A 14070-nucleotide genomic window follows, 5' to 3' on the forward strand; every position below is an offset into this window, starting at 1 on the left:
AATATTCACATCGTTATAGCTAACGGACCACCAACTCGACGTGGACTCCCGTTCCCAGAACTCCCAGTTTTTTTTGGCTCTCTTTAAAACGAGTACAATATTCATAATCATATAAGGACCTGTGCCCACTGCCGACGACACGTTGTAAAACGATTCGGCCTCGTGTTAATATATTGTTGTCATAATATAGTTTTATGCTAGCATTTGGTTTGATTGTATAATAATTGTTAAACATGTTCGACCTTGAGGGACTTCTGATAAAGTTTAACAAATTGAACATAAAATAGTATATTTATTTATTTGTAAACATATCTATATATGGGCTTACCCTATTTTATTTTGAGCCAATAATATGTAGAGCAAAAAACAAAACAGAAATTTAGTCAACAACATTTTATTAAGTAGTCGAGGGTTATTAATGCACATGAAATACAACATGTTTGGGGGAAATGTAAGCTTAGAATTAAAGGATGTGTGTTTTCACCTCAATGTTAGATACGACACAACCTAATTTCTTATATGGAAACCTTAAATACAAACAGAAGATCATTAGTTTCATTTCACCTGTAACCTACATACCAATGGCAGTTAGTCTACAACATTTCTTTAACTCATGTCTTTGAACTCAATATATATTTATATCCTAAATCAAACAATGTCTTACAATATGGGTGGATGTCATTTTCTACATTTAACATAGGCTGGCTTCTAAATGAACTACGCTTGTTTAGAGTAAATGGAAGGATCTGACTCTAAGGGGATCTAAAATATGTAACCAGTGTTGGAAAGATAACATTGCTGACAAAGGGAAGACACTTGAGCCTGCAGTTTTCCCAGGTACAAAAGTCACACAACAGAGTCCAGGTAACTATGAAGCTCCAACGACACTCCTATTTCAAGCCTATTTCATGGGATAGTAAGTGCACTAAATACAGAAACAAACACGCATACATACCTCTTGTCCCATATTGGATATAAGGAATTGTTGATGTGTTTTCATTGTGTATATGGAGACAAAATGCAAGTGATGTGTATCCCATAATTGAAAAAAAAAAAAAAGAACAATGTATGCCAACATATAGGCCTACATAGATGTTTGTGGACATATTTTTCTCAATAACATTTTTTTCTTCAAATATATGTAAAAGCATTTTCAAAGCAAACAAACAGAAGCAGGAAAGTGAAAAAAAAGCTATACAATTGTTGAGAATACATACATCGATATCAAAATATCAGCAAGCCAACAAAACCAGCTAAATATGGTGTATTGCTGTATTCTCTAGACATGTTGCAGTTAGCTCATACTGCAGGATAAGTGTTTTCCCAATGATAGGAAGACAAATAGTAAAGGGAGTGACAAAATAGAAAATATCCACTGATAAAAGCAGTGCTAAACTATCATATTGCAACACCAAAGCTCGTTAGGTAAACATTTTCAATGTGACGTAGTCAATGAAACGAATAACAAGCAACTGATAAAATGATGTTTGTGCCACAGCTCAACCCTCCTGGAGGAAGTGCTACCATTTCCTCGCATCCAGTCATTGTAAAGGTGCCAACTCGCTTGCTAGCACAGCTCGGTGTCCAAGTTTTGGACAGTTCGATTAGGGTCAGAGGACCATCAGTGCTTCTCTTAACTTCCCTTCTCCAGTAGTCCACCCTGGATATATGGGGAACGCCCATCCTAGTACAGACAGACACATGCATAATTCCCCCCCTCCCCCCTTCCTGAATAAACCCCATTGGTGGATTCAAGCTGGCGGTATTCAGTAAAAAATTGTTATGTTTCAACGTAAAGTCTATGGTGCCACCACCTGGTGATATCACCTGGGGTATAGATACACGTCTCCAAAATAAATCATGTTGCTTATTGTTATAGTTGGATGCAATCCCATAATCATTTGTGATTATCGGATGGTAGTAAGATGACAATGTGGCAAGATGAACTAGTGGACTGCCTGAGCAGGACCAGATCTTTGCAGCAGTCCTTAAGGTAGAGTGGCAAGTAAAGCACCCATAATGCATCTCACTAGAAGGTTCTCAGTCCTCCCCTCCTCCCATAATGCTTATCACTAGAAGGTTCTCAGTCCTCCCCTCTGCCCATAATGCTAACCGAATGCTACCTAGGTAATACACACAATATAAAATAGACTTATAACCTGTCAACAATCTCTCCTTTTTTAGTAAGCAAGCTATTATTTAATACGGACATACACAGTACATACAACTGTGGATTCAAGTATCTGCTTCAAAGTTTTCGAGTCAAAATAGCATATTCGGATTGCACTCAATAGGCTTTATCGATAAATTAAATTCATTTAATAGAACTTAGATATTTTACTATCAACTGTTAGAGATCAGTTATGGCTTTGTATGTATGGTCACGTTGGATCAGATAACAACTACAAATAGTTGAACAAGCCTCTCATTACCACTCCAAATAAATGTTTTAAACTCTAGTTTAGATTTATAAGCGTAAGACAGCCTTTCTTCTGCCTCTTACAGCCACTGCGTTAGGTTGGATACTCTAGGAGTGCAAAAATACAAAAAAAGGAAGCGGGTGGGGTTAAGGGTTAAAGTGCAAGAAAATCGTTTTTACCAACAAGGAATTGATTTATAATATACATAATATTTGAATATTTCGCAAATCGTTCTTTTGTCTCATAAAATATTATGAACTTCAACCACTCTACAAAAGATAATAGCAACTCTTTGATTTAAGCAAAAGGACTAGTAGCCAAGGGTATTAAGCCGCACATAAAATGGTGGCATCTCATTTGATTGTGCTGCAATGGTGCAACAGGCCTTTCTCATGATTGCTTCTTCTATCTGTATTTCTATTTCCAACCACTCTTGGACCATAAACATACAATTAATATTAGGTATAGTCAGTCAAATAATATATTAATGTAATTTTAACATACTCTAATGCCTTGCCGGGGGACGTCTTAAATGCTTTAGCTTCATCCACCAGAACCATGAAACGAAGCCCGAAACTCATGGTCATCACTGTAACGCCGTATACCGTTCACGCTGTGGGTTAAAATGTCATTCCAAACATGTATGTCGTTGAAGTGAAATAAAATCTGACAAACCGAAAAAGAAAGCATAGCAAAATAGGTAGATAAGATGATTAACAACTCACAACAGGCTTACATTTAACTTGATATTTGGTTGTTAGAAATCATAAGAAATAAAAGGCAAAAGCTAATTAATGGGAAAAAGCTCCAAGTAAATCAAGATCAATACAACATTGCACTGAGCACACACGCAAAATAATTCAGATTGCTTATGAGCTAATTTGACCTGTTGGCTTCGAAAAAGTATAGATGGCATCATTGCTTTGAGTATATAGATATATAAGTATAGATATTGTTTTATGTACACTACAGTATATCTGGACAAAGGGGAAAACACTATGAGTAAATGATCTCACCATGCTAATAGAATATCCTGTTAAAAATCTCTCAAAACACAACAACCTAAAGACCTGTAGATAGAATTACACTCACTTAATTTGGAACACTATTCTAGTAAAAAAAAGAGAGAAAGAAAAAACGATTCATGTAGAAATTAGTAATTAGTCAATGTTTACAATCAACATGGGTTGTGAGTAGAACAAATTAAACATGTCCCTTTAAATGGAGGCTGGAAATTGAATGGATAAACAAAAGAAAACACTATGGTTAAGTTTGTTTATATTATAGTAACTGTTTAAAACTAATTCTCAGTCCCTATGTAATGATTTAGTCCTTGTTGGTTGACCTAATGATCTTCTCCGTGCCAAGTCCTTGTGGCATTCGCAGGGTCTTTAAAAATCCTGTTAAAGTATAAACGGTTCGGCAATCCGCTTAAAAAGCAGTACTACTCTAAGGAAAGCCTTTTGGATTTACCCCGTTTGGTGGCGTAACCATTGGCTTGTCTGTTGTCCAGTGGACTCTCACTGTCCGTGGGGCTCGGTGTGTCGGTGAGGGTGGGTGTAACGTCCAGGGAAGGGCTCAGCATGGAGTTTGGAGTGGTACTACTCAGTGGCGTCGGAGGAGTTTCTGTCCCACCCGGCTCGGCCACAGGAGGGCGCTCTTTGGGCTTGCGGCCTCTTTTCTTCCCCAGGGCGGTGCTGTTTTTCACCTCTGCTTTGACATCGTCGCTGTTCTCCAGCAGTTTAGCCTTGCTGCTGCTGCTGCTGTTGCTGCTGCTGCTGCTGGTGCTGACCACATGGCTTGCTGCTGCACGGAACCAATTCTGAGGCCAAACCGAAACCAAACACACGGTTATGTGATGTTGAAGGAGTGTGAAGTAGCACGCGTTTAATTATAGACACAACATATCCACACTTTATCTTTCTTCCATATTTCACCGCCACTATGTCTGGAGGTGTTAGCAAAAGTCAACTGTGTTGAAATGTTTTACTAACAACTGAGCAATATCATTCGGTATAGCATTGGATTGGGCTCAGGAACTAACTGCCTCCAACTGGAGAGTTCATAAACACAACAGGAGTTGTGAGCCCACCTGCGAGTGTGTCTTGCTGATGTGGTATTTGACACCGCTCTCTGAGCTGAACTCCTTCTGACAGATTAGACAGGTGTACTTGCCCATTTCACCACCTCCCTGCAATATACACACAGCCAACCCCCCCCCCCCCCACACACACACAAACAGAGACACACATATGCACACACACGCACACACACACACACACATATTGATTCATCATAATTACAATTTGGCAATGCAAAAATATGGTAATCTATACTTGAAATTGGTTTTCATCTGACAATCAGCCATTGTCCAATCCTTGCCATTATTTTGTCTGTTGTCAGATATCAAATCTCTGTAAATGGACAACAATGCACTGCCATGGAAATGGAAAATGTATATATTGTAAGCATTTATTGTTGTGGAGACTGATAAGATATGTTGTATGTTACATACCTGGATGCAGTTTGCTAGATGGGCTTTGAGTCCTGACACACTGGAGTACACTGCTTCACAACTCTAATCCCCCCAAGAAAAAAGGTATCAATAAACAAAAAAACAACGATATATCCCAAAACCCTTTCCTGAACCTTACTCATACATTTCTAGGTGCTTTCAATCAAAGGAACAAACAGTGAATTCAGATACAGGGCCTTCATTAAAAGTTAATAACAAAGGCCGAAGGGGGCATGCAGATAGACTGCTGAAATAAGGGTTTGAACCCAAAAGCTTTCGGCTTGGAGTCAAACACCCTAACAACTAACAAGGTAATCTATGAATTGAGTCAATTTTCCAAGCAGTTTAGGGTTCATGAATTGGCTAATCTGTTGTTGAACATGCTGCGACAGTGAACACATCCGTTTCTTACTCCATTGCTGCAGCTGATGAAGCCCTTCTCCTTGACTTCATTCTTCCACGTCTCCAGCAGCTCAGAGCTGAAGTTAGGGAGGCCCGGGCGGGTGTAGTTTAGCTGAAGGAGCAGCAGAAAAAGGACAAAACATTAGTTTAAAGTGTCCGGGCGGTGCTGTGGATCAGAGAACGAAAAGTTCAAGAGGAGGGTAAGAAAAAGCAGTGGGACGTGTCGGTTGACATCAAACACGGACAAGGACGACTTTTATCAAATTTTTGGGTGTTGTGTTTGAATGTGCCGTCTTTCATGTCCAGACCGGCTTTGATGCGGTCCCTCCGCCGTGTGCTGAGAGCGTCAGAGTGCGTCAGTGCGTGCTTGTGTTTCTGCGATGCTTGTTTTGATGTTCAAACGGTGGCCAGGTGGCTGCTGGTCCTTTAAATGCTCCTCCAGCGGTCTGCCCCGACAGCCAGCGTCTAAAATACCATGTGTGGGCGTCGTGGTGTGGGACATCGGCGGCGGCCCCACTCACCCGCTTGCTGTCGGGCACCAGGTCGTCCTTGATGCGGCGCTTGGTGCCCCAGTCCCGGGCAAGCTCGTCCTCGGCGATCTCCTGCAGATGGAAGACCGCCACCTGGGCGGAGCGGCGCCGCACCCTGCCGCTGGGCGTCCGATCAAAGTCCTCCCCCAGGCTCTCGCTCGCCGCCACCCCTGCCCTGTCTGGCTCCGGCTCTCTGGCTCCTTCAGCGTCCCTGCTCCCCCACTCCTCCTTGTGCCGGGCGGGGGCTGCCTTCTCCTGCCACTCCCTTTGCTCGGCCGGCTCCTTCCGGCCAGCGGGCGGGGTCTCTTCAGGGATCACCTGGAGGAGAGACGCACACACATAACGGTTGAGCTCTACCACAGGGCTCCTCACAACACATATACTTCATATAGTGCTTTTGGTTTTGCAGTTTTTTCTGACATGAACGTATTCTCGTAGATATTTGTTTCTTGTTAATGATTTACTATACTTTAATCGCATTTTAAACAAGTAAACACCAGCATATGAAAAGTAAAATTTCCCCCCCTTGCTGGAAGAAATCCACATTTTTCTCATAAATGCTAACAGATATAAAACATATTTTATTAGATGCTGGCAGTCTAAAATATCCATCATAAGTTGTTTCCCCCTCTCCCTCGTATAACACACAGCTGGCTCGCCTGTTTTGTCACTTTTGCATGACACATTAAATCCAAGAATGATTGTGCCCAAGTTTCTTCCCACGCTCATTACCTGTTTCACTTGATAACATGTCATATTACAGCGGGGAGCGGGATAAGTGGTTAGTGCTCAGACTCCCAGACAAAAGTACCTGTGGGGATGCTCGAGTAAGATGCCTAAGCCCGGCCAATCTGCTCATTAATGTAAATCGCCTCGGATGAAAGTGCAATAACCGCAAATAGTACCAAATGTTTCACTTACAAAATGTTCAGATTGACGTAGTCATATCAGACGTAAGATGAGATCTGAATGGCGGTACAGAGGGCTTTAAAGGTAGGGTACTTTCATCTTTAAGATGCATGTTTTTTCCTATTTGCAGAAATCCTCTTTACATCCCCGACTGCACTCAATAAATCGAGAACTCTGACAAAATAAAAATAAATCCAGTATCCGTGGCCGCTTATTTTGCATGACCGGAGTCATCGACAAGCTAGGCAGACCTTCTGCTAAAGCTAGCTAACTGGTCATGTGTCTTCAGTAGTGGCTTTGGAGGGAGGCCTGAAGTGAGGGCTGGTATTTGTTCTGGGGATCGACCGATATATCGGTCGGCCGATATTATCGGCCGATATTCGCGTTTTTTACGTGCATCGGTATCGGCCGATATGCGGCCGATTTTCACCGATATTTTTTTCGCCAATTTTTATTTTATTTTTTTTACTTGTTCTACCTCACCTGTTTTTACTATTTGTTAAATATAGTTTTTTATATTGAAGTTCAATAAATGTTCCTTTTTTTTAATTGAGACTTGTAACATTTGTTATCAGTGTAATTTTATGATTGAGGGAGCAAAAAAAAAAGAAAAAAAGAAAAAGAAAAGTAGTATCGGCTCTAAATATCGGTATCGGCGTATCGGCGTATCGGCTAAGGCTGATGAAAAAATATCGGTATCGTATCGGCCCTAAATAATCTGTATCGGTCGATCCCTAATTTGTTCGACTGGATACTTTCTTAATCCAGCTCATTCTGGCTGGTTTCTCCAAACTGCATACCCTACCTTTAAGTATGTACTACGAAACATGAAACTTTAATGCTGAAGACCGTGCGTCACAACGCTCCGTCTTACCCTCTCTTTGCCTGTGTTGTTGTTGGTGTCGGTGGTGCTGTCGTCGTGGTTGTTAGCGCTGTTGTTGTTGGGGCTGTCTGCAGCGGCGGCGGGTGGGTGTTCGGTGCGTATGTGGTAGTCCCTGCCGGCTTTGGAGCGGTAGGTCTTCCCACAGTGCTGGCACAGGAACACAGGCTTCTGGTCCTCCGAGAGGTCCCGCCCGCACCGCTTCTGGTGGTACTGGTAGCCCATCAGACTGGAGAAGTGAGCCGAGCAGCCCTGTCGTGGTGTTATGGTGTGCGTGCGTGTGTGTGTGTGTGTGTGTGTGTGTGTGTGTGTGTGTGTGTGTGTGTGTGTGTGTGTGTGTGTGGTGTGTGTGTGTGTGTGTGTGTGTGTGTGTGTGTGTGTGTGTGCGCGTGTGTTTGTGTGGGACAGATATCAAGACGACAGATGAAAATACACTTTAGACAGGAATCTGGGTAAGTGGAGCACGGCATGGTTTTTAATGGAACACAACCGTCATCATATCTAGTCGACAGTTTTTTCTGCAGTCGTTGTTAGAATCCCAGACAAGCCGCATGGCGGCCGAGGAAAGGTGAGTATTCCACTGCTGCCTACCCCTCTCTGTCTCTCTGCTTTCTCACACTGCGGTGTAATCGTAGAAAGCAGAGTGTTGATGTGGGTTTGGGCAAAAGGTTGAAAGGGAAATGGAAAGGGTGATGTGTGGAATGGAGGGAATGAGATGGGGGCAGGGGGAGGAGCTGAAGAAAGGAAAACGCTGGAATGAGGGAAAAGGAAAAGAGAAGGAGTGAAAAAGCAGATTAATGGAAAAATGGGAAGGGAAATAGTGGACCAGTGCATGATGAGAGAGTCGAGAGAGAGAGAGAGAGAGAGAGAGAGAGAGAGAGAGAGAGAGAGAGAGAGAGAGAGAGAGAGAGAGAGAGAGAGAGAGAGAGAGAGGGGGATTAGAGCAGGGATGAAGTGTGCATACCTCACTAGGACACTTGATTCGGCCCATCTGTTTGAGCACTCGCCGCAGCCTGTCTCTCTCCTCTTGCTCGTCCCTCGTCTGGCCTTCGCTCCCCGAGGGCTAGGAGAGGAGGACAAACACAGCGTCGCACACGCTAATTCCATTATCAGGCACACCCCCTCCCTCCTGACTTAGAAAGAGAAAGGAACGGGGGTAAAATATAAAGCAAAGTGAGGGGCTTAATGTGTTTTCCATCACATGCAGATCCCACCGAGCCCATGATCATTAAGTGGTTTCATGGAGAGGCAGTTACTCAAGGCATGTTTATGACAACTGTCAAACTCATGTTCTCACTGGGCTGTCGGTTAGGTGCCAAACCCCAGCCGAGAGCAGAACAGCAGATGGCAGGCACGGCTGCCAGGCAGAAGAAGAAAAGAGACAGAGAGCGAGCAAAGGAATGCAGGGAAGAACGGGGGAACGTTGCCTATCACTTCAGGTATTTTTATGTAATCTGTTATCGCACTGCACAGGATTTTTTTTTGATCCCCAAGTACTGTTGAGGTAAGATGGGAGCTTCAGCGGAATAAATCTGTAGTGAAAAGGAAAAGGGTGTCATACTCTCTTGCCTTCGGGCGAGAGAACACACACACACACCGACACACACAGACATTCGCTTCCCTGCTTTGATTTAGCTTGGCAGGTGAAAAACACATGGAACTGCATCGGCATGTACTTGTAATGCCTCCATCAGAGTAAAACAGGAGGCACACAGGGGAGAGACACAGACGCAATCACAGACAGGATATAAAATAGGGGGAGGTGGTAGTAAGCTATCTATCAGCTATTCTGGTGCAGGGCCCAACTATACTCCAAAACATTATTGTAGTGCTCTTCGTAGGCTCACTAATCTGAATTTAGTTTGATATTCTAAACTCAGATGGCAGACAAGGTCAAATTTTGGTGAGCGGGGGTGTTTCTCTTTCTCCCACTTAATATTGGTTTCGACCAATCATTTTGCTGGAGGCAGGGATCTGTAACACGTAATTAACTAACAGAGATCATAATCTCGGCCAGCACTGGTATGAATTTCCCCTTGGGAAGGCCAACTAAAACATCCTGTCCGGACACCAACGTACTTAGACAAAGTGTCTGTGAAGGTTTAAAATTACACGTTGTAAACTGGCCATTGTAGAAATATTTATTACAATCCGCTTCTGAAAGCTTCATCCACTCGTGCAAATGAGTTTCTCTTAGGTAGAAAATCTTTGTAGCGAAACAGGAAGCAAGGCATAACCCCGCTCCGTTTGGTTTTTGGTTTTTGGTTTCTGTCCCAAGCTCTGTGCCGTCTCCCCCCAGAAGTTATGCTATAACCTTTAGCACTGCTGGATCCCAGATAACACCTATGGATATCTGAACTGAATAACATCTTAGGGAGTATGGAAGGGTAAATGATGCTCCGGCTGAGGTCAAGCTGTTCGGAAATCAATGTTTTGAATTGGACAGAGCTGTGGTAGCCTTGGCCCAGGGCCAGTGGTTCTCTCACTTCATCCCCCCGCCGTCTCTTACCAACTCTACTCCGCTTTGCTTCCCTCCAATTGGCTAAATAAAGACGTAAGTCACAGTTAGTGAGTGCATCTCCCGGCATCCTGCTGAAACTAAACAAGGCCAGAGGGTTTCTAGCACCGCTGGTCTGGACTGCTGCCAGTCATTCAGGTCATCACACAACAGCGTCCACACTTAAGACAAACGACTGTCCTTAAGAGTTATCACTTGGCCGACACAGACGGCTCAAATTATTGGCTCACTCCATGACGCATATGAAGCCCATCGTGAATCAAACGATCATTTTTCAAATAAAAAGGAGAGCGAAACATACGAGAGTTGTGCGACGACGTGGATAAATGTAGGAAAACAAGCCCAACAAAGAAAGGGGGACGAGGACATACCTCGGGCCACTGGTTTTAGCGCACGTACGTTCATCAATCTTTCATGGCAGTTTTTTAAAAGGGCCTCAGTGAATTATTCAGACAACTTCATAGGAGCGCCACTCTTCTAATGTAAGCGTGTCATGATAATATCTAAATGAAGCTCGCTGCTGTCAGGAGTTAAGACAGCTGCCGAGCGTAATATGAGCGCGTCAGGGGGCCGTAACATCAATCCTCTGTTCAGCAGCGTGATGATCACGCCCCCCCCCCCATGAATTACCCCCAAAGAAAAGACCATTGTGATAAGTCAAGCACGAAGACAGGTGTGTTTGCACAGGAAAAACAACGGCCGACTGTGCAACAGTGTACAGCGCAGTGTTCACCACGACATCCGGCCTGGCCTGAAAGGTGAAACTGGTGACGTGCTTACGTTTGGGTTTCTACACATGATACCAGCAGTGCAAGTCAAGCCTCCCACCCCGTGTTCCAGCACTTAATTTGCTGTTTGCTGACAGATGACAACTGTGGTCAGTGGGTCATTAGGCCAGCGGTGTTAAGCACAAGATCTATGTATGTGTGGGCGTGCATGTACGTGTGTGTGTGTGTGCGTGTGTGTGCATACCTTGGTACTGTGTTCAGCCATGGTGTGGTAGTTGAGGCCGGCTTTTGATCTAAACTGCTTGTGACACTGCTGGCACTTCAGGGCATCCTGGAGCTGTGAGGGGAAGAGGTGGAACAGAGGATCCAATGACACGACTGAGGGGGAAGCGAATGTGCTCAGACCGTGGGCTGCACCGGCGGTTACTCCATGTTGGCCCTGGCAATACAGCAGCGCTGTGTAACCGGATAATGGATTTTACACAACCGGGAAAAATACAATTTAATACACTACGCACTTTGGTAATATACGATGTTCTATGAATCTATACTATTGTTCGGCGTACAGCTTTACTTCACGTTATTGATGTGGGAACAGGTCCTTTTTTTTGGTCCCGTTCAGTGACCCAGTAGTAATGTAGTGATTTTTTCACTACTTAATGGCTGACCTGTCATTTTAATAGAGTCACATCGGCTCCTGCGCCAAGGAGCCATAAAAATGACTGGGGATCATCTCACAGGGCTGAGAGCCTGCTCAGCTAAAGTGCTTCCCAGTGAAAAATTATTATTCTGCTTGGTCCGGGCTCTTCAGTTTTTACTGATACCTGCCCTTTTATACACATATACAATTCAGAAACTTACAAAATGAAACCTGCTCACTTGGTTTTCACCACTCAAAATGCACACAGCAAAGCGATGGCCAAAACTACACATAGACAATATTCAAACTTCGGCAGGGCGAGAACTTATTAAACTTCCCAATCGATACCCTCCATGTCCTCAGCTCCCTGGCACCCTGCATTGGGAGCGCTTTAAAATACTTCTTATAGCATTACAGTGGTTCTTCAGCAGGTTAATACAATACCAAGTCGACGATTGTGGGGGAGCAGGCTTCTATATCCCAGCTCACATTTAGGACAATCCAGGAACAATGGAGCCAAGTTGCACTATTCTTACCTATGCCAAATGGGTTATACTAGCAGGGAGATATTCATTCCTAGCTGGGTGTTGACAAGTGTACAAAACGAGTGATCAAGTCTTGGCCATGCCGGGCGTTTCTCTGACAAAGGCGTCTGTTGTATTGTATGGAATAATCGCAGAACTCCCTGTTAATGTAGCTGCGAGCATGTGGTGAATTTAAGGTTTTCGCTGAGGCCGAGGTCAGATCAGTTTACAGGCTTTTCAATTGTTAGAGAAGATTCAAATAAAAGACACATGCACGGTTTAAGTAGACGCTCTTAGAAGCAGTGGAGAACATAAGAAAGACGGGTCCACAAACATAGGACTATGTTTTGAGGAGTGTTTGTAAGATACATACAAAGCTTAAGATTCTCAAGAGAACAGGTCATTGTGCTGTAAAACCCCAACGATCATTTTGGGTGAATATTTCAAGTCAAACAAACAATTTGACAAACCGCTTTGGCGACCTCTCTATGCCTGAACCAGAAACATGAACCAATGCCGATTAGCGAGCTAGCTGGTAGCTTCTCGGCTGGCTGCCGAGAACATTGCAGAGCTTGTTGATGGATGTTGGACATCAACACACAGACATATTGCAACACGCAGCACACACAGAATCTCCCAACTTGACAAATCAAGCCCACTTGATTTGTCAAGTTGGGAGATTGAACTTTTGTGGAGTATTTGAAGATTTGTGGTTGCACAGCAGTACTTTAATTTAATCTAACTATAAGCATATTTATCTTTTTTATGATTCCTTTAATGGAGGTGACTTCAAGTTCAGAATTCAGAAATCCAGGTGTGAATATTTTATGATGATGTATAAATGATAACCTTCATATATGTGTAACACGGAAAAACAAGTGGGGCGCGGTTCAAGCCACCCAGAGAACCTATAACCGATTCTGCCTCCACCTGACAAGCCAACATGTAAATCAGTTGCGCAAATATGATACACTATGACACCACTGTCATACCACACTGTTAAACTGTGGTGACTCCCCTGGTGAATGAACATGAGATTAACACTCTGTTCCTTCTTAAACGGCATACGACTCATTACACAGCCTTCACTGTCCCCGCCTTGCTATTCCCTTAGCCTTGGCAGAGAGCTGTGACCTTACACTGACCTTCTGGCAGATCTCCATGTGTTTCTTCAGGCCAGCGACCGTCTTCCGGGTGACAATGGAGCAATTGGGACACACCACCTCACCTCGCTCCGAGATAGAATGCTGCCATTGTGTGTCGTAAGGAGGCCCTGGAGAGGCACACATGAAGATCAACACTGTGTATTTTGGGGGGGGGCATTTTATGGCTCTTAGGTCTCTCCAGGAGATGACTCCACCAGAGACATGTGGGTGAGATCGTTCACAGGCGACTACGATATGGACTCTCTAGTCCCTTTATGATCTGCTCCGCTTCAATAAAAAAACACTTTAATGCTTTTAAAGCACGGGCCACCTCCTTCTGGAGGGTTGTCTGCCACATAGATGGAGCTATATTGCTCGACACTCCAGTTTGCCTGACACCCCGGTTTCCAAATATCCCATCAACGACTTGACAACCTGTCAATTGTCAATTATGTTGCCCTATGGCCTGTTGGTGTCACAAACACTGTTGCGGCGGAAAATCAAGATGGAAAACAGAGAGAGGAAAATGGAAATCACTGGAGCGTCCATAATGAATCTGACAGTGTTCAATGTTATGTATTACTTCATGTGTCATTACAATTGGGTGTAGGTTTGTAAAAAGATTAAAGTCACAAAGTGTATCATTTCAACTAGCTTGTAGCTTAAAATGACATGGATTTATCTGTAGTCCATGCCGGTTGATTGTAATTTCAATCACATCATATAAAATAAAAAATGCTGGCTGGCTCGTACCTCTCTTTGTTTACAAGAATCTTACTATAAACCCTGCCCAATCTTGCCACCCAGCCAGCCAAACTATGCTAGTTTGCGTCACACAGTTTTCAAAGCCAATCAGAGT

At 43.6% G+C, this 14070-nt stretch overlaps 1 protein-coding gene across 6 annotated transcripts in view; it reads right to left on the reverse strand.

The window, feature by feature from the left end:
- Positions 1-378: 378 nt before the first annotated feature.
- znf512b (zinc finger protein 512B) overlaps positions 379-14070 on the reverse strand; it is a 33310-nt gene continuing 19618 nt past the window's right edge. For all 6 annotated transcript variants that reach the window (XM_030353554.1, XM_030353574.1, XM_030353565.1 and 3 more), the window contains 9 exons: positions 13212-13339; positions 11147-11239; positions 8621-8719; positions 7651-7908; positions 5859-6185; positions 5348-5449; positions 4936-4998; positions 4513-4611; positions 379-4242 (listed from right to left, as the gene is read on the reverse strand). In XM_030353554.1, coding sequence (XP_030209414.1) covers positions 3865-4242; positions 4513-4611; positions 4936-4998; positions 5348-5449; positions 5859-6185; positions 7651-7908; positions 8621-8719; positions 11147-11239; positions 13212-13339 — 1547 coding nt within the window. In that variant the 3' untranslated portion in view covers positions 379-3864. The remainder of the gene's footprint in view (positions 4243-4512; positions 4612-4935; positions 4999-5347; positions 5450-5858; positions 6186-7650; positions 7909-8620; positions 8720-11146; positions 11240-13211; positions 13340-14070) is intronic.

This window comes from Gadus morhua, chromosome 1 (assembly GCF_902167405.1).
Source record: "Gadus morhua chromosome 1, gadMor3.0, whole genome shotgun sequence".
NCBI classification, from domain to species: Eukaryota; Metazoa; Chordata; class Actinopteri; order Gadiformes; family Gadidae; genus Gadus; species Gadus morhua.